The 20,778-nt window shown below is 42.2% G+C and overlaps 1 protein-coding gene across 1 annotated transcript; it reads left to right on the plus strand.

The window, feature by feature from the left end:
* Positions 1–1,609: 1,609 nt before the first annotated feature.
* col2a1a (collagen, type II, alpha 1a) lies at positions 1,610–20,455 on the plus strand. The gene is made up of 53 exons (XM_026366934.1): positions 1,610–1,828; positions 4,880–4,896; positions 4,984–5,016; positions 5,736–5,768; positions 5,975–6,028; positions 6,324–6,425; positions 6,719–6,796; positions 7,292–7,336; positions 7,492–7,545; positions 7,737–7,790; positions 8,201–8,254; positions 8,373–8,426; positions 8,538–8,591; positions 8,689–8,733; positions 8,837–8,890; positions 9,012–9,056; positions 9,189–9,242; positions 9,384–9,482; positions 9,587–9,631; positions 9,747–9,845; positions 9,928–9,981; positions 10,110–10,217; positions 10,321–10,374; positions 10,502–10,600; positions 10,704–10,757; positions 11,026–11,124; positions 11,258–11,311; positions 11,403–11,456; positions 11,604–11,657; positions 11,851–11,904; positions 12,318–12,362; positions 12,534–12,632; positions 13,182–13,289; positions 13,436–13,489; positions 13,628–13,681; positions 13,789–13,842; positions 14,442–14,495; positions 14,601–14,708; positions 14,828–14,881; positions 15,654–15,707; positions 15,815–15,976; positions 16,162–16,269; positions 16,406–16,513; positions 16,678–16,731; positions 16,841–16,948; positions 17,026–17,079; positions 17,167–17,274; positions 17,360–17,413; positions 18,008–18,115; positions 18,226–18,514; positions 18,832–19,019; positions 19,117–19,359; positions 19,480–20,455. The coding sequence occupies exons 1-53, from the start codon at positions 1,735–1,737 to the stop codon at positions 19,624–19,626; spliced, it is 4,266 nt and encodes a 1,421-aa protein (XP_026222719.1). The 5' UTR covers positions 1,610–1,734; the 3' UTR covers positions 19,627–20,455.
* The last annotated feature ends 323 nt before the right edge of the window (positions 20,456–20,778 follow it).

Raw genomic sequence — 20,778 nt, forward strand, 5'->3', positions numbered from 1 at the left:
CTTACATATATTCATCTTTTCAAGGCATTAGAAACAGTAGAGAGGACTCTCTGGTGACATCTCATAGCATTTCGTTCCAGGCTTTTATAGACGTCCTCTTTGTCCTAACTCTTACTGCAGTGTTACCAGCTGTAATAGAGGCTGCCATAATCTAAAGCCACTTCCAGTACAACTGCACCCACATCATTCTTTACGTGACACTGCAACAGTGACTTGACCTGACACAGCAAACTGGAGTGTTGGTGCAGAATGGCACTGTGTACTCCTCCTATTGTAAGAGCACAGGTTATTGGATCAGCTGGGCGACTGGCTGTTTGGATTCCTGAAACGCTTTTGTTACTAGACACCTCACAAACATCATGGGTTGCAGCGGCCTGGTTAACTTGTACATGTAAGATGGCAGTTTTAAATCTTTCTTATATTTGGAACAAGAGGGGGCTCTCTAGAAGATCACGACCCTGGAATTACCCTGTCACAAAGACCCCCTTTCAAGCTCACTCACCTGACCCTGTCTACTAAAGACATACGCGATAAAGGTCACATGGACATTTGTAATGTTGGTTTTGGCTCAACTTCACAATATATGTGAAAAATATGTGTCACTTTGTCAGCAAAGTCAATAAATATCATTTACTACACAATTAAACTCTGCACGTAATATTTAACTGCAGACTGCAGCAAATTAATTGTTCTTCTAACTAGATCTCACAACCACGTGTCCATGGCCTTTGTCTAAACAGACAAGCCTCTCAGAAAGTTTTGACTGCAATGAAAATGTGCCATAACTGCGCAGTCCATTGGTCGACTCAAACACTTTAAGATTGGCTAAGGTCTGCGGATTAATCCATAATCCAAGGGACTAGACTGAAACAAACAACCTCACTGACCCAGTGTTGAGTTCCCATAACTTAAGTGTTTAACAGCAACTGGCACGTCTTTAATCCACTCACGGTGATCATAGGTTTGTTCTTATACTTATTTATGATCTAGTTATGTTTTTAGTGAAGTCTCATCCAGAACTGGACAGACCAGGTTTAGTCCAAGTCTGGAAAATGAAGACTGTATTTAATCTGTGGTCACTTTCCATGTGGTCAGGTAGTAGAACCTACAGGGACTTTCTTTCAAATTACTCTATCATGTCTGCACCAACATATCCCAATGGAAATGTGTTTTTATGCTTTCTTTAAATTATATCTTCATCACTGCATTACAGAAAACGGCCTTAGCGTTTTTAAAGGTGGTCTTAACTCACTGACACTATTTCATGTAGTCAGGTCAGAGCTTGACCTGTGCTCAGCAGCTTTCAGCTTCCTTTTTGATGTGAAAGTGAAGGTGCATCTCTTGGCTAGTCCAGGCCAAGCAGGTCAATAGAGGAAGGAGGACTTCAGTAAAAAAAAAAATCCCTGGGAGTGTAGATGCTGCTGGATTGAGGGGAGGGAGATGAGGTTCAGGTTTCAGCCTTACAGGGGGTCTGGGGGAAGGACGGGTATTTTGGAATATACGAAGATCCATACAAGGCACAGTGGACATAAAACCGCGGTGCTTGCCCTGACGCGCTGGGTGCAGAGTACCAGCTGGGGCCCCGCGTTGGATTCCACTTAGGTTTTGGAGGGTTTGACTGCATGGTGCCACAAGTCTCTGGGAACACACACTCAACACACCACTGACAGAGAGCCGGGTCTCCATCCATCACTTCACTTCTCACCCAAGCTACTGCATGTCTAATATTTAGACATGTTCAGCTTTGTGGACTCAAGGACTGTTCTGCTACTTGTAGCATCCCAAGTTGTTTTACTATCCGTGGTCAGATGTCAGGATGAGGACGACCGTAAGTTGCACAGTTTTCTTTTCTTGATTTTCTTTTCACTTGCAAAAAAAAAAAAAAAAGGATTGTTATTCTAATGATACTGCTGACTTTGTGTTGCCCCCTCAGTCTTCAGAAGAACAGTAGGAAAGAAATCAAATCCTAGTGGGGTGATGTCAAACAGAGAGCATGAAGAGCAAATCTCTGGTGAAAAGTTTTACTGATATAACAATTCATGCTAATTACAGAGATCTACTAGTTTGTTGTTTCTAAGGATGTGAGTCTATGTTACCAAGCAGTCTCTCTGTGCTATTTCCAAGTAAGAGAGTAGATAGTTTCCTAGATTTCTGTCGGACAGGTGAGGCTGTGTGTAAGAACTGTGTGGGATGAAGGACCAGGTGAACAAGTGTCCGTTTGTCCTCACCTGGATCTTACAGCTCAGCCTGTGCTGTTGCAGTGTTAGATTTCAGTAAGATATCTGCCTAATGAAGATTCTTGGTGCCTTACACGTTTATTTTTAGTTTTGGGGTTTAGTCAGGATTTTCTTTAAAAAAAAAAAAGTTAGTCATAGAGAGATTTATGGACAAATATGAACCTGACAGTTTGTTGGAAACATAAAATTCACTTCACCCACAGGTTTTGGCTGGAGCAAATTCAAGGGTTTTCATGATGCGAAGTGACAGGGTCAGACAGTGCTTGACCCCAGACTAGCAGGCTCAAAGGGTAGCAGGAAGAGAGTGGGACAGGGTTCACAGCAAGAGTCAACAGATGATGGACAGAAATGTGTATTTATAGCTACATAGATAAATGCTGAAAGTAGCATTTATCCACTCTTAGCCTTACATTAATCCTTCATTTATAATCAGGGAACAGTGGTGGAGCACAACATAAAGTCTTTAAGTAGCTAAACTCATTTGTGAACAGGAATTTAACGCCTTTGTAAGATGTCTGCACTTATCACTTTGCAGTGTGCTTAAGAACAATTACAGTAACAAGTAAGAGCTGTATACATTAAACAAATCACCCATTCTTAACTTCCCAGTGTGTTTGCACTGGCACTTAACACAGCTATGGGATCCAGATGGAGAAATGTAGACGGACCCTCTGTTTACTTAAGGCAGCAGCTTGTCAATTGGGCACAGTGTCCCTGTGAGAGAGGTTCATTCATAGGAGCAGCAGAGCAGGCCCGCAGGTTAAATATACTCCACTGTTGACTGTGGCTCACGTTGACATCACATCTCGTTCAGGTATAAAGTCCTACATGTGATAAATGGAGCGTTTTCCTGCTTCCCGCACAAGTTATATTTAAAACATTGGCTTGCACTCCACAGCTGCCCCTTATTTAGGTGTATATTTGGGTCAAACCAGCACCTGTCCATCAGCATCAAAGCAACAAGCCTTCGTGAATCTCACTCGTGTGTTTTACTGCCTACTGTGTTCTGTTTTCTGAATGTCACCGTTTGCATTTTGTGGTCTACTTCATAAAGTATTTGGAGCTTTTGATAATTATGATTTAACTAAATCGAGGATAACGTTTATCTTTCTCCTTCTTCCTTCTACTCTTTTCACTGACTCCTCCATCTTACCCTGACATGCTGTCCCTCCTCCTACTTCTGCGCTCCGCCTTTTGACCCTTTTACATCCTCTTATTCCCACTTCCTTTTCTGAAACTAACTTTTTTGATCACTTCTATACCATCCAACATACTTTTTAAACACTTTTCCCTGACTGACTGTCCTCTGAATCTTTCATTCCTCCTCTGTCCTCCTGCCACGCACCCCCTGCTGGCCATCACAGAGGAAGCAGGTGGCTGCATCCAGGACAGCCAGCAGTATAATGATAAGGATGTGTGGAAGCCAGAGCCGTGTCGTATCTGTGTGTGCGACAGCGGTGCGGTTCTGTGCGATGAGATAATCTGCGAGGAGACCAAAGAGTGTGCCAACCCTATCATCCCATCTGGAGAGTGCTGTCCCATCTGCCCTGCTGATGCCAGTGCCCCCATTGGTTGTAATTTATTTATTCACATACCCATAAATAAATTACTCTTTTAGCTTGCATTCATCTCCCTCTTGGCTAACACTTTTGAATGGGGAACTGCCTTAAGATCCAAACATTCTGCCTGAGCTGTAGTGGTCACCAATTATAGTCTCCATAGTTATTCCTTTTTTTAAAGTGATAATAATTTTCTCATTTGATTTTGTACTTTAAACCAGGTCTAATAATAACTTAGTCCCTGCCTGGTGTTCCCTATTCCAAAGTAAATCTCTACATGGTTTTTACGGAGACCAAATAAGCAACATATTCAGAATCACATCAGTCCCAGACTTTTCCACATGGGACTAGATGGATTCTGATGAGTATTGTCTGGTTCTCTAAACCAGTAGACATGCCTCTGCCTATTTTAACTCGTGGTTAAAATGAAGCCTACATTCTTACTGAGCCATAACTCAATGATTTATTTAATACATTCAGATGTCTTTTGCAACAGTGGAAAGTTTAACTCTGAGAGGGACTAAATTATTCCCAAACTGTATGAAGCCTCAAATGAAGACAACAGAGTTTGATCTGTCAAGGTCCTTGTAAAGAACCACTGTATTCCTGTGGTGTCTTCACAAACCTCATAATATAATGACAATTATTTCACATGTTTCAATTTAGTAGCTTTCTGAATAAACAGCGCAGCTTTTGCAGACAATTTTAATAAGCACAAAAATAAAGTATCAGTGTATTCTGCTTTGAAAAACTCTCTTTATTCAACAAGCTAAACTTATTTACTTACTATTAAGCTATTTACAGTAACACTTTATTTTATTGATTGGATCTACACACTACTAATCCATGCTTGCTTCTGCATCATCCCTCCTGTCAACAACATAATCTGGATGGGTTGTTCTCCTTCGGGTTTGGTGAATTGTATTTACTCACACACACAAAAACAAACTACAGTAGATAATCTTCAGGTCACTTTTGCTAAGAATCATAGACTAGATTTCAAATCAGTCAAGTGTCTGAAATGTTTATCCCTTTTAATGTTGTTCTTTCTTTTCCCTTTCATCCACGTGTCTGCAACATCAGAGACAATTGGTGCTAAGGTGAGGCTGCTGTGCGTATACAAATGACAATCTTAGTAACTGTAAGAAGACGTTTCACTAACATCACTTGTTTCTTTTATAAATCAGGGCCAGAAAGGTGAACCAGGAGAAATTGCAGATGTAAGTGTGAATTCTCAAGTCAAGTAATGTTTGAAATAGTTGACACGACATTGCAGCACATAAACGAAAAACATTTTTGGCCTGGGTATAACTCATGATTAGAAAAATACCAAATCAGTCTTTTTTATTTTTATTGTAATTGTTTAAAATTATTTTATTTTAAATTTCTGTCCATAACAAGTACTTACACAGTGCACCTATTTCTGAAAAGTTTTAATTTAGTGACATTTATAATGAGTAAAACCTCTATGCCCTTTTAAAATCTTTACTGCGTATTCCACTTTTGAGTATGTTTGAAATGTGTGATCATCAAAGTGACAGTTTCCTGTAAATAGGAGACTAACTACAGTGTCCAACAACGTCTCATTGAACTTTTTATTAAATGAGAAAAAAAAATTCTGCATTCCTCGGGCATAATGAACCCAATGAAATCCCCTCAGATCCGCTCAGCAACTCTGATGCAAGTGCACATGTCAGGTGAACCAAGTTAGCCAAATCAGAGGTTAAAAGGAGGTGATGTTTTTAGCAAAACCTGCCCTGCCAAACGAAATCTTCATCAGACTGAGTTTCTAGCTTGATGTCGACCTCCTACAAAGATGGAATGTTCTCCTCTACTTTTAGCCGTTTAGAAATGGGCACAGTCGGAAACAGCATCAAAGATCTGTAATGACAACAGCCTCAAAAACTGGCTGACATGAGCTTTTTTTTTATTATTGCAGGTTGTAGGACCAAAAGGACCACCAGGCCCTATGGTAAATATTAGATATTATTATCTGTTTTATTGAAACGGTTAAAAATAAAGTAGATAAAGTAGTTTTGCCATGTTTATTTTCCACTTATCCGAATGAATGATTGAAGAGGTTGTTTAATGCAACTCTTTCACTCAATAGTTTTCAACAACATATTGAATTTAGCTAATTCTGTGGATGTTACTAAGACAGTATATTTGTTTTTACAGGGCCCCCCAGGCGAGCAGGGACCACGTGGAGAAGCTGGTGCTAAGGGTGATAAGGTGAGAGACCCTTCACCAATTTAGTTACATCATTATTAATAGTAATAGTAGAACTATCAGAGTTTTACTGCTCTGGTGTGAACATCTGTATCTACTCATGCTGCAGACACGAGACACATCCAGGTGTTGTGTTGTGAAGGACACTGATAAAGGAAAATTCAAACCAGTGCAACCAGTAATAATGAAACAGCTTCAGATATTAGTCATACAACTCCAACCAACCCCTGACCTGAAACCGTCTTTGCCTTTTTTGGTGGCAGGTGATAATAAAATAATCTCCCCTCTTTTTCCCTAGGGAAATCCTGGACCTCGGGGAAGAGATGGTGAACCTGGCATCCCTGGAAACCCCGGACCACACGGTCCACCTGGACCACCTGGACCACCAGGACTTGGAGGGGTGAGTGTTTCTGTAACACATTATTTAACCACTCATAATATTAAAGTCAAATCCCACAAACACAATCAATAACTTTCCATCACCAAATTCACTGTTTGTGAAACTGATGCGTGTATATTTGCTCAATTCAGCTGGATTGGGTTGATTCATATGTTGAAGAAAACAGCTCAAAATACTTTTTTTTTTATAGGGGAAGGAGGAAATAGAGTCATAGAAGAAATTCAATACTTCAGTCAGCCATGATAAATGACATAAACTCACTCCCAAACTGCATGTGTTTTGTGTTTTTACAGAACTTTGCTGCTCAGATGGCTGGAGGTTTTGATGAGAAGGCTGGAGGTGCTCAGATGGGTGTGATGCAGGGACCAATGGTGAGTAGTGAGATGTCCTTACAAGAACATCTTACAAGAACACTGTGCACCTGGTATCTAGATAGCTGATGTTAAACAACGACAAAACCTTATTCCAGACATTTAACTGCTGATGGAGTTGCTGCTGAAAACTGTACATCCGGAAATGATCACAATGCTGCCCCCTCGTGGCTCAGTAGTTCCACTTCAACACAGAGATTTCAGCTTCAGCCACTACAACTTCAGACATGAATTTAAAACATTAAGTTTGGATATGAACAACTTCTAAATAATAACAGTATGTAAATGTCTTATAGATGTCTATAAATAGGCCAGAAAGGTATTTAATGGTACAGGCTACTTGAACTCTAAAGAAGTTTTACTTCTTGAACCCCATTTGAGGTTCAGGTCACATTTTTCATTAGCAGCTCTGCATATCTCAGTTTTCATTTAAGGTTGAAACACTTAACAAGGGCATTTCTCTATATGTCTTATGCTTCTCTTCTTCTCTTCTAGGGTCCTATGGGTCCTCGTGGCCCCCCTGGACCTACTGGAGCCCCTGTAAGTACACACATTACAGCACAGCATCATGATGTGATTGATCATTAGAATCAAACGGCTAATGTGGACGTACATACTGTCTGTAGTAGGCACAGAAGAAGTATTATCATAATTAATCAGTCCATAATTATTTACTTTGTCATTTGCACCCATAGGGGCCACAGGGATTCCAAGGTGGCCCTGGAGAGACTGGAGAGCCTGGTCCAGCTGTAAGTATTAATAAATATTTAACAGTGAGATATCATAGTTTGTCAACAGCACGTACCGCCAAAAACAAATGCTGATTAGAAATAGTATCAGAGTCATATTTTAGGAAATTCTAGGTACATCTCATCTTGTTTTCATGTGGAGAAGGTCAATAACTGTTACTGATGATTTATTTTCCTGTGCTTTATGACAGGGACCAATGGGACCACGTGGACCACCTGGGCCTTCTGGGAAACCAGGAAGTGATGTAAGCGCAGAGGCTTCATCTATATATAGATCACATTAAAAGAGGAGCGCAAAATAAACACTAAGCTGAAGTCAAAAGTCAAAGCAAACCACAAATTTAATGAACAGAGTAAAACGTTTCTTCTTATTTTCCAACTATTGCGTCTCAGTTTGTTTTCTTACTACTGTCACACTTTAAATCAATCCTACTTCATGCTGTATAGTTTATAAACCACCAGAGGACGCTGTTTATCTCCTTACTGACTGTAAAACAAAGGCTGCACACACACACACACACACACACACACACACACACACACACACACACACACACACACACACACACACACAGAGGCAGTGCAGAGCAGTAGCATGTTACGATTGAGCTACTCAACTTCAACCAACTACTCTTCACTTCCTGTTGGTTTCTAGGGTGAGTCTGGCAAACCTGGCAAACCCGGTGAGCGTGGACCTGCAGGGCCTCAGGTGCGTAAATAATAACTGATTAAAAAAAACATCATTCATCACGCTTCAATGCAAAATATTTCAGCTGTTGCTAGTCAAAGTCAGGAAAATATCCTCAAACAAAAGTTGTTTTTTTTAGGGAGCTCGTGGATTCCCTGGGACTCCTGGACTTCCTGGGATCAAAGGACACAGGGTGAGTGTCTCAGCCTTTGCTGCTAAACAGCAGAAACAGGAAAACTAATCACTCAGTCCTTACAAAATGTTACCTGCTCAATATTTACACCCAAGGCCTGTTTCTCTGTAGGGTCATCCTGGTCTAGATGGAGCTAAGGGAGAGGACGGTGCTGCAGGAGCCAAGGTTGGATCATACATTAAAATATTAATAATAATTCTTATTATTTCCATTGTTTTTCCAAGCAGCTTCTTCATTTTCTTCTGATATCTGTTCCTATCAGGGTGAGGCTGGTTCCCCTGGTGAGAACGGTGCTCCTGGACCCATGGTAAGTTCATAGTGCAGAATTAAAACTTTGATTCTGCTCAGCGTCTTTGTCTTTATCCTTTGCTTTTAAGGTTATGTGATAAAATACATGTCTTCTGTCATAGGGCCCACGTGGTCTGCCTGGTGAGAGAGGACGTCCTGGAGCTGCTGGAGCTGCAGTGAGTAACAGCTGAACGTCTGCTTCAATACACTGAGCAGAAATAATTGCAACTTTGAGTCTGTATGAAAGTTATAATTTTGACAATGGAGCTAACGGACTATCATGTCTTTATACTTCAGGGTGCCCGTGGAAATGATGGCTTGCCCGGCCCTGCTGGTCCGCCTGTATGTATCATGCATTAAAGCCGTCCATTTTCCTATGTCTTTTAATTTACTGTACCCATTGACAACATAACAACACATTCATATTTTCATCAGACATGACCACTAACCTGCAGTTTTCTGTCCTGTTTGCAGGGACCCGTTGGTCCTGCTGGAGCTCCCGGTTTCCCAGGATCCCCAGGAGCTAAGGTATGGCATCATTTACAGGACGACCAGTGCAAAACACAGCAGTATCATCGTCATCATCGTCATCATTGATGCAGTACAAATGTTGGACATGCAAGGCAATGAAACACAGAAATTAATCTTAGGTGTTTTGTGTCCTGTCAGGGAGAAGCTGGTCCTACTGGTTCCCGTGGATCTGAGGGCCAACAGGGACCCCGTGGAGAGGCTGGTACCCCAGGATCTCCTGGACCTGCCGGAGCTTCGGTTCGTTTGTCCTCATGCTCATAGCTTTAATCTGAATGTTACCTTGTTTTTCACCAGACGATGGATTACTTTTTATAAACTGCCTTCATTATCTGTGTGAACAGGGTAACCCCGGTACTGACGGTATTCCTGGCGCTAAGGGATCTGCTGTAAGTCTCCTCTGTCTGTTCATAGTTTAAAAATCCTCTCAGACCTTTGCTTACTTACTGTAAGATTAGTATGCTACTTGGTTCTAATAATTTATTGTTACCTTCTTCCATAAAGGGTGCTCCTGGTATTGCTGGTGCTCCTGGATTCCCAGGCCCTCGTGGACCACCTGGACCACAGGGAGCTACAGGACCTCTGGGGCCAAAGGGACAGTCTGTAAGTCAGTTAGGAATAGTTGAAAATTGCTACTTGTCTGAGTTATGATTATTTATCGTTGTCTTTTTTTCTTCATGTCTAGGGAGACCCTGGTCTTCCTGGATTCAAAGGTGAAGCTGGACCCAAGGGAGAACTTGTGAGTTGTTCAGTTTTTCACTTGACGTTATGGGGATTTTAGGATAGGATTTTTTTTTCATATATGCTAAAGTCACTGAAAGATATCTTTTCAGACTACAAAGTAGATTTACTGATATATGTTTCCAGGGCCCTGCTGGTCCTCAAGGTCCCCCTGGCCCTGCTGGTGAAGAAGGAAAGAGAGGAGCCAGAGGAGAGCCTGGAACTGCCGGACCACTTGGACCTCCAGGAGAGAGAGTAAGTGATCAGCATGTGCATTTTGGTAGTAAGTAAGAAATTCATCAGTTGTTGCTATTTTAAACACAACCTAATCTAAGTTGTGTTTCTTTCTTTTTGTCAGGGTGCTCCTGGTAACCGTGGTTTCCCTGGTCAGGATGGTCTTGCTGGTGCTAAGGTGGGTGCTGAATAAAATATTTCACAGTCCAAACTGATTTTAACACACTGACACATTGAACACAGGCTCAGTCTGTGTCCTGCTCATGCTGCTATGATCATGAAAATCATCTGTTGGTCTTCTTCAGGGTGCTCCTGGTGACCGTGGTGTTCCTGGTGCTGCTGGTCCTAAAGGTGCTACTGGAGACCCTGGACGCACAGGAGAGTCTGGCCTCCCAGGAGCCAGAGTGAGTCTGACATCTTCACTCATGACCTCCCCACAATCTGAGAGACAGGTTATCTGTCATTTGTATAATACTGATCATCTCTAAACTTGTGTGCCTGTCATAGGGTCTTACTGGTCGTCCTGGAGATGCTGGTCCTCAAGGCAAAGTTGGACCCTCTGTGAGTAAACTGCTAATACTTGGATAATGCTTCTAGCATGTTTCTTAAATTAATGCAGTTAATGCTATTAAATATAAGTTCAATTCCATACACTTGTCTTACTAACATTTAATTAGTATAATACATATTTAATTGAAGCTTTGCAGGACCTATATAGCTGAGAACAGAAGAATTTAATACATAAAGTAAAATAAAGATTAGTCAATATAAGTTTAGTCTTTCTGGGTTTAGTTAGTCTTGCTGATTTTTACATGGGGCCTTTTTACAGGGTGCCCCTGGTGAGGACGGTCGCCCCGGCCCTCCTGGTCCTCAGGGAGCACGTGGACAGCCAGGAGTGATGGGATTCCCTGGACCAAAGGGAGCTAATGTAAGTGTGTAGGAACACCACTACATATGATTGTACAGCATAATGCAAAACTTCATGAAGCATTTGAGGAGTCAGATGACATTTTTGCCATTAACCTTGTTACTTATCATTTCATGTGATTTCATTTCAACAGGGTGAACCTGGAAAGCCAGGAGAGAAGGGTCTTGTTGGTCGTCCTGGTCTGAGAGTAAGCAGATGTTCTCCTTTGGTGAAAAAAAAAAGAATTATGAATCCACAAATGGATTTGTCATTTTTGTATTGTATTCGTCCCTGAACAGGGTCTATCTGGAAAAGATGGTGAGACTGGCCCTGCTGGACCTTCTGGCCCTGCTGTGAGTATTTTCACTAAAAATTTCATGTTGTGAGATGAGTCATGTAGCTTTATTAAAAATCAATTACACTCAGCTGCCACCGTCCAGGGTTTTTTACCAGACTTTACCAGGCTCTTGACTGTTCATTTCTGTTGGGGTTTATTGTAGGGACCTGCTGGAGAGAGAGGTGAGCAAGGACAGCCTGGACCCCCTGGCTTCCAGGTGAGTTTATTCCCTGCTCAAACTCCTACTGCTATGTCTGGTAAACCAAATACTACACTATCACCCAGATATAAATATACTCACCACAGAGCTATTCACAGAGTCACCAGACTTCACCCTCAGTGAAGTCAACAGAAGAATATATACTGTACAGATATATACTGTAACTAATCATTTTGCTGCTGTTGGACAGGGTCTGCCTGGACCTACTGGTGCCCCAGGAGAGGCTGGAAAACCTGGAGACCAGGTGAGTTTTAGTTTTGTCCAGCTGGTTTATTTCATAGTGTTTATTGTCTTTTTTGACAAACATCTGGACACAAACTCAGAGGAGCCTAATTTCTGGTAAATAACAACATATGGTACAAAATAAGGCTGGAAAATAAAGAATAAATGAAGTAAATGACGGTAACAATAACTTATTTTATATTAGCTGCAGCTTATCCAGCTAAACAACAGTGTAGGTTAACTATCACATTTAGTGTGAAGTTACACACTTATCAGACATATACTGTGATTAACTGTAATAATTTATGTTAAAGCTATGGTCAATCTAGAGTTCATCTAGAGTCTTTAGTCTCTGTTCTAAAAGCTAACATAAATTGACTTGACTTTAGTGAAAGTTCAACAGATGTTTTGAAGTTTTTATTTTGCTTTCTTTAGGGTGTTCCTGGAGAGGGTGGAGCTCCTGGTGCTGTTGGACCTAGAGTGAGTTTCCACATTCAGGCTTATCATCTTTATCTTTCCATATTATAAACATATTAGCAAAGAAAAACACAAAAAACTACTTTAAGGTTTACATAGTGCTCCCGTTTATAAAGCTATTGGACTCACTCATCATTTCTCTTACTGATTCAGTATGTTTCTGTTTTCTAACAGGGTGAACGTGGTTTCCCTGGTGAGAGGGGTGGTGCTGGGGCTCAGGGTCTTCAGGGGCCTCGTGGACTTCCTGGAACACCTGGAAGCGATGGACCTAAGGTCAGTGGAGGACCCTTTAATGTTCAGAAGACATTTCTGAGTCACTGTATTAAAAAATGTTTGCAACTTAACCCGATTGAGACATCTAAACCAATATATATGTATTCTTATGTAGTTGTGTATTTCATCGCGTCAAGTGAGGTTAACTTTGCTGTGTTAATAGAAAAACAAACAGCATGCTTTCTATTATGCTTATGATTACCTAGATTTTATTAGCAGTTAAGATTTCTTACTTTAAGATAGAGTCAGGCTAGCTGTTCCCTAATGTTCCCAGTCTTTATGCTAAGCTAAGCTAACTGACACAACTGTCTGACATGAAAGTGCTATTGTTCTACTAATTCTAATTCTCATCAAGAAAGTAAGATGTAATGGGCAAAGAGAAATATTGGAGCCCTTCACTGGCTGGGTTTTGTAGCTGTTGAACCTGCAGCTTTCCTTGTGGTCAGAGAGGCACTGTCAGTATAAAGAACAGCAGTGCACCCAGAGTTCATATGAAACTAGTAGACATGAAAAAATGAGGTTGTAAGCTATGTTGTAATTGTGACTCAGGGAGCCATCGGACCAGCTGGCTCTGCTGGACCTCAGGGACCCCCCGGCCTGCAGGGAATGCCCGGAGAGAGAGGAGCCGGTGGAATTCCAGGACCTAAGGGAGACAGAGTGAGTAACTCTTTTAGAAATGAACAGATCTTTTTTCATATGATAGATTATTTCATGAGTGAACTTGCACTTTTAAATGATGTCCTAACAACAACCTTTGTAGTTTCCTGTATGCTTAACATGATGCTTTCCTCTTTGTCCAACAGGGAGACAATGGACAGAAGGGACCTGAGGGAGCACCTGGAAAGGATGGTTCTAGAGTGAGTCCAAAATAAATTATTATTCTTGGTTTCTTCAATTTGTTTTAAAGGGAGAAGTGTAATATGAGTGTATCATCTGAACCTCTTGTTCAACTTGTTCTATTCTCATAATTATTCCTCTGCTTTCTTCTCTCTCAGGGTTTGACTGGTCCCATTGGACCTCCTGGCCCTGCTGGACCCAACGGTGCTAAGGTAAGTAATAACTGAGAATAACTGAGTTTGAATGAAGTAGGGCAGAAAAGAAGTGTATTTTGATTCGGGTTTTGGACTAACTTTGTCTTGGTTTCTCTCTTACCCAGGGTGAGACTGGACCTAGCGGACCTACTGGTGCTCCTGGTGCTCGTGGTGCTCCTGTAAGTACCTAATTTGGGCCAATGTGTGTCACATGCACAATGCATGTATCACAGTATAAAGTATACCCTGATATGTATGTGTGACAATGGAGCCCTGTCGGTACATACCTATGTTTTCTTATGTAAAACACATATCCCACCCTCTGATGCAATATAAACATACTTTGTGTGTCTCCAAAGTGAGTAGAGACATGGTTAGTAATTGTTGAACTAGACCAGATAGTTTTTTCAGCTTTACAGATATTTTCAATCATACATTTGAAATAAAAGTAGAATTCACAGCCTTATCAAGAGGACTTTGTTGATTTTGTTAGATACTTATGATCAGATAAAGGTTGCTATTGTGAATATAAACAGAGAACAGGACGATGATCAGATAGCATTTATTTATTTTTTGCCCTTTTTATTTTTCATTCTGTAATAACTTATCTGTATGTAATGTTACAGTTGCTGCAGGAGGTTTCTCTTTTTAATTAATGGAGAGTTTTTTTGTAATAAGAAAAAAGCTGATAAAGTGTAATTTTGAAATAAAAATAACTTATAAAACAAAGCATCAAAATCATAAGCTTACCTGGACTAACAGCCTTCTTGTTTTGCAGGGTGACCGTGGTGAGAATGGTCCTCCTGGGCCTGCTGGCTTTGCTGGACCTCCTGTGAGTAAAGTCAATATCTTTTGTTCAAATGAAATGCAGCGATTGCTTTTGTAAAACTTCCATTAATTGTGACTTTTCCAATTTCACTTTTCTGATAAAAAATAGGGTGCAGATGGACAGCCTGGTGCCAAGGGAGAGCTTGGTGAGGCAGGACAGAAGGGAGAGGCTGGTGCTCCTGGACCTCAGGGACCATCTGGGGCTCCCGGACCTGTGGTGGGTGTTTGACCTCAAACAAGATTTATACAGTGTATACTATTTTAGATCACATCACAAATGAAACTGGTAAGAACATCTGAAGTCCATTCTTAATCTGATTAACCTCTTTTTTTTAGGGACTCACTGGTGTTCCTGGACCTAAAGGAGCTCGTGGTGCTCAGGGAGCCCCTGTAAGTTTCAACATCACAGTACTCTTATAGAAAATCTATAACAAGCTAATCATCTGCCTCCATTTAACCCTGTCTTATGCATTAACTTCATGTCTTCTCTCACTACATTGATCAATCTCCTCTTTGGTCTTCCTGTAGACCTGCTGCCTGGCAGCTCCAACCTCAGCATCCGTTTACCAATATGGTCACAATCTCTAAATACAATACAATAAAATAAATATATCTCATATACGTAAATATATGGTTAAACTAAATTCTGGGTGAAATATGTCTTGAACACAATAGATCATAGTCATTTATATTAAAACTGTATTAATCTCATTGGGGAAAGTGTTAGAGACACAATACACACAGCAGAACAAACTATATCAAATATTAAAAAACAAGAAACTAATTAGAAAAGGGCTTTAATTCAACCATGAGTGAAAGACTGTTTCAATAAGATGTTAATTCAACCTGCTGCCTTGCAGTACGAGATAGTTTAAGATTATCCTAATTAGTATTACGTATTATAGCAAAAGCTGCTCTAACTGCTGAAATCTGCCCTGAAATACAAACCTATAATCCACCTGTAACCTGTAATCTGCGTTGCCCTTTGTTAAAGTTACAGCAGTTGAATCAAGTTGCTGACCACTACCACGTTGTTTTGCCTTTGATTAATATCACATACCAGTAGTACCATATAATAAGTGATGATAGAGTGATATAGATATATCACACAGGTCAACAGGCTGGATATGTTTATATTTTGAATTATTTGTCCTCTTGACAGGGTGCCACTGGTTTCCCTGGTGCTGCTGGCAGAGTTGGAACTCCTGGTCCAAATGTGAGTTTTTCTATCAATTACAAATTACAAGAGGAGATGAGCTTGCTGAGTCAGTGTTTGTGTATTGCTGCCCCTACTCACTGAAATATTCTCTCTTCCCATGACAGGGTAATCCCGGCCCTGCTGGTCCTGCTGGTCCTGCTGGTAAAGACGGGCCAAAGGGTGCTCGTGGTGATGCTGGCCTACCGGGAAGACAGGGAGACGCTGGGCTTCGTGGACCCCCTGGCCCACAAGGAGAGAAAGGAGAGGCTGGAGAGGATGGGCCACCTGTGAGTTTGATTATGTGCTTTACACAAAGCTGTTTTGTGTCCCTTACTTATGAGACAACATCAGTCTAGGTTACCTACTATATTAAATAAGATAAACCAAATAAATACAGCAACTTTCTGTACTCTAAGCAAGGATTTAAACAAGAACATTTCTTGACTCCCTGTTCTCCTTCCTCTTGCTGTAGGGTGCTGATGGGCCTTCAGGTCCTCAGGGTCTGGCAGGATCCCGTGGTATTGTTGGTTTGCCTGGTCAGCGTGGAGAGAGAGGCTTCCCTGGTCTACCTGGACCTTCTGTAAGTGCCATCTTCAGTGCATGGTTTTTAGCTGCAAGCTGTGCAAATACAAATAAAGAGAAGCCGTACCTACCTTTTCTGTTATTATGTACTACTTGGTGTTTTAATATGATACATTATTTGCCTGTGTGTTTAGGGTGAGCCTGGTAAACAGGGTGCTCCTGGTTCTGCTGGTGACCGTGGACCCCCTGGACCTGTTGGACCCCCCGGAATTACTGGACCTGCTGGAGAGCCTGGTAGAGAGGTCAGAACTAAACAACAGCAACAACAACTAAATCCTAATGTCTAAGAATCTCCATAAAATCCACTTGTCTGACAGTAGAAACAATGATCACAGTTAAAATACCAGTGAATAATCTATCAAATTAAATTCAAACCATATAAGAAAAATGTATGTCTGTGTCTCAGGGTACTCCTGGATCAGATGGACCTCCTGGTAGGGACGGAGCTCTTGGAACTAAGGTGAGAATCTCTGAAACCACACATGTCCAACAAAGTACATGTGTGGACACATCAGCTCTTCAGCTGAAGTTCTTGTTATCCTGAGTCTTCATCTTGTGTCCATCTGTAGGGAGAGCGAGGTAACACTGGTCCTGCTGGCGCCCCCGGAGCTCCTGGTGCCCCAGGTGCCCCAGGTCCTGTCGGACCCCTTGGCAAGCAAGGAGACAGAGGAGAGGCTGTAAGTAGCACAGGGTCCCACATTCATATTTTTAATGATAACCCCGAGAAAGCACCCACACTTACCTCTTTCTTTAGGGTGCTCAAGGACCAGCTGGACCTCCCGGACTTGCTGGAGCTAGAGGAATAGCTGTAAGTGTCACCTTCACTCACTGCACCTGTCTGTATTAAATTTGAGTTTGAGTCTTGTACACACATGCAACCATGAATTTATTTCAGGGACCCCAAGGACCACGTGGAGACAAGGGAGAGTCTGGTGAGGCTGGAGAGAGGGGACAGAAGGGTCACCGTGGCTTCACTGGGCTGCAGGGTCTTCCTGGACCTCCTGTGAGTAATCCAGATCAAATAGTTCATAGTTCATAATTTTTTTCATCTCTCTTTTGTTTTATCTAATCTGTCACTGTCCTTAAAGGGTCCCGCTGGAGATGCCGGAAGTGCCGGACCTGCAGGACCAAGCGGTGCTAAGGTGAGAAAACTGAGCAAAGTAAAGAGAGAAAGAGAAGAGAAACTCTTATTACATTTCCATCCAGCAGCTTTAACAACCAAGATATGTGATGGTGATTAAGGGCACAGGTTAGTCTTTTTGTAATTCTCCAATCGCCTGACGAAGACAGGGACAGGAAAAGGCCATGCGCTTTAATTACCCACTGCTGTGATAAGATGGGCAGCTGAGGCATTTTGTAATTACTCTCTGCAAGGAAAAGAGGCAGACAGACAGTGGAGCCCGTGATTTGTGAAAGCACTCCTGCTGAGATCGGAAATAGACTTCAATATCTGTTGTAGATTAGCTAAAGCACTGTGCATGATAAGAAAAATGAAGGCAAATGTCACCACACAAATAATCTTCATGCATAATAAGGTAAAGGGTCTGGAGGTGATTGGGCTGATAGAGAGAAACTCCTGCTGCATTTGAATTGCATTTTCTGAAGTGTTTTTCTTCCCCAGACTCTGGTGGATCTAAAAAAAATACCAGGATGGTTTAACACTTTGAACAGGGAGAAAAGTTTTAGATTTACATCTACTGATCTTTGGTTTAATTTAAAACGTTCTGTGTGTGTAGGGACCACCTGGACCAGCTGGACCTGCTGGCAAAGATGGATCTAATGGACAGGCTGGTCCCATTGGACCTCCCGGACCTCGTGGACGCTCTGGAGAATCTGGTCCTGCTGTACGTAACATGTCCACACTTCACAAGCCTCTACCCGACAATTTCAGTGCTGTCTTACTACCCCTTATTCTACACCTCCTGATCTGTATCATGCCTGTGTTCTCCTTTAGGGTCCTCCTGGTAATCCTGGACCCCCTGGTCCTCCTGGTCCTCCTGGCCCCGGCATTGACATGTCTGCCTTTGCTGGTCTCGGTCAGACTGAGAAGTCTCCAGATCCTCTCAGGTACATGAGGGCCGACGAGGCCTCCAGCTCTCTGAGGCAGCACGACGTCGAGGTTGACTCCACACTCAAGACCCTCAACAGCCAGATCGAGAACCTGCGAAGCCCAGACGGCTCCCAGAAGAACCCAGCTCGCACCTGCAGAGACCTGAAACTGTGCCACCCTGAGTGGAAGAGCGGTAAGTGGGGCAGAGGGGCAGAAAATGATGAAGAAAGAAAAGAAAATCAGATGAATTGTTGACTTTTTGCTTTAAAATGTTCCTTAGGTGTGTGTTTAGAAATTCCTGGTTGCAAACAACAGGAAGAGAAGAAGTTGTATCAGAAATGACTTAAGTTTTACTTTGTTTGTGTTGCTTGTGGTAAAACCAACAATAGGCCGACAAAAATTCATTTAGTTATTCTACTTTACCCAGACTAGAATACTGACCTGCATGGATTAATGTTAATTAATAAAAGGGTGAAAGTGTTACTCTAAACTCTTCTCTTATCTCTCCAGGAAACTACTGGGTTGACCCCAACATTGGCAGCACAGCTGACGCCATGAAGGTCTTCTGTAACATGGAGACTGGAGCCACCTGCGTCTACCCGAGCATCGCCACCGTACCAAAGAAGAACTGGTGGACCAGCAAGAGCAAGGACCGCAAACACGTCTGGTTCGGAGAGACCATGAATGGAGGATTCCATGTGAGTACATCACTTCAGATTGAGAATGTATCTCTGCAAACTGATCATGCATGAGAGCTGCTGTTTAACACCCCGACCTGTTGTCCGGCATCTACAGTTCAGCTACGCTCAGGATGGTCCCGCTGCCAACGCTGCCAACATCCAGCTGACCTTCTTGAGGCTTCTGTCTACTGAGGCGACCCAGAATCTCACTTACCACTGCAAGAACAGCATCGCCTACATGGACCAGACCACAGGCAACCTGAAGAAGGCTGTGCTGCTGCAGGGCTCCAATGATGTGGAGATCCGGGCAGAGGGCAACAGCCGCTTCACATACAGCGTGTTGGAGGATGGCTGCAAGGTGAGCGTAGACACCTGCAACACAGAACCAGAAATAAATCACTTGTTAGGTTTAACATAATGTCACTGTATTGTAGGCTGTTGTTAAAACATGTCTCTTTTTGTGTCTTTTAATCAACAGACACATACAGGCCGATGGGGCAAGACTGTCATTGAGTACAAAACACAGAAAACCTCCCGTCTGCCAATCGTGGACATTGCTCCTATGGACATCGGAGGAGCGGATCAGGAGTTTGGAGTGGATATAGGCGCAGTCTGCTTCTTGTAAAGTGGAGTATCACAATGGCCCCCCGAATAACAGGAAATAAATAAAACTCAACCATGAAACACTACACACACTTCCAACAATAATGAAGACTGGAAATTATAAAAGAAAATTGTCTTACAAACGTAAGTGCTCTCCAAGTTGTACTCCCTGGATGCTAGCACTGAAGGGCACCGGCAATACCTGTACACCACACCGCCATTCTCTGTCAACCCTATTCCTGAGATCCAGTCATGTTTCCCATGGCCCACCGTTGACGGGAATGAGTCAGAGCCAGGAGGAAGAGGGACCAGGCGAACAAGTTATGGAGAACACGAAACATGACTTGATATCACTTATTTATTGTCTAACCTGAATGGTCAGAGTTGAGGTAGGACTGGACGGGTTCACTTTGTAAAGTAAAACAAGACCCCTTTCCACTACAGAACAGCCGCACACGCTCTGTCCCAGTCCTACTCCACCTCCCTCCCTGTTTCCCTCCTGATACACAAATACAGCATTTTGAATCAGTGTAGACCGTAAAATAAAGAAAGAAACAATAAAAATAAAAAACTCAATGAATAAAATCAAAGCCAGGTGCTCCAGGCCTGTCCATCGTGAGCAGGAGTAAAACCTTTACTGTGTATTATAAATCCTTGGTTCTATTGTTGTAAAAGTCTGTGTTTATAAACAACCAGATGGCTTTATATATATTTCCACATTACGTGTGTACATGTGTCTATATGCACACCAACACTTTTTGGAAAGTGGGGTTACATTTGGGACGGACGTTTCAGTGTCCTGTACCCCTCGACTGCCCATCAATAGAAGCCCCAGTTCTCATCTTCCCCTCTCCGATCCCCCACCCACCCCTCCCAAACAAAATTTTTTTTTTTAAAGAATCTGAGGGAAATTAGTTTAGCTTCTTTCTTGTAGTCATCCAGATTGTTTAAAGCTACCTCACACTGAAAAACTAAGTCAACATGTTCAGTTTCAATCTGAGCTGATCAAAACATTAGCTTTCAGGTGGATCTGGGGCTGAACGGCCGAACGTTGCTTTGGGTTGCTCTCTCTTCAGAAGGTGCTATCTGTTCTGTAATTCTCCTCCAAATGCCCCCCCCTCCAACCCTAATTCCCACTAGCCTCACACCACACACTCACACTCCACCCTGGAGG

Source organism: Anabas testudineus, chromosome 7, assembly GCF_900324465.2.
Source record: "Anabas testudineus chromosome 7, fAnaTes1.2, whole genome shotgun sequence".
NCBI lineage: Eukaryota > Metazoa > Chordata > Actinopteri > Anabantiformes > Anabantidae > Anabas > Anabas testudineus.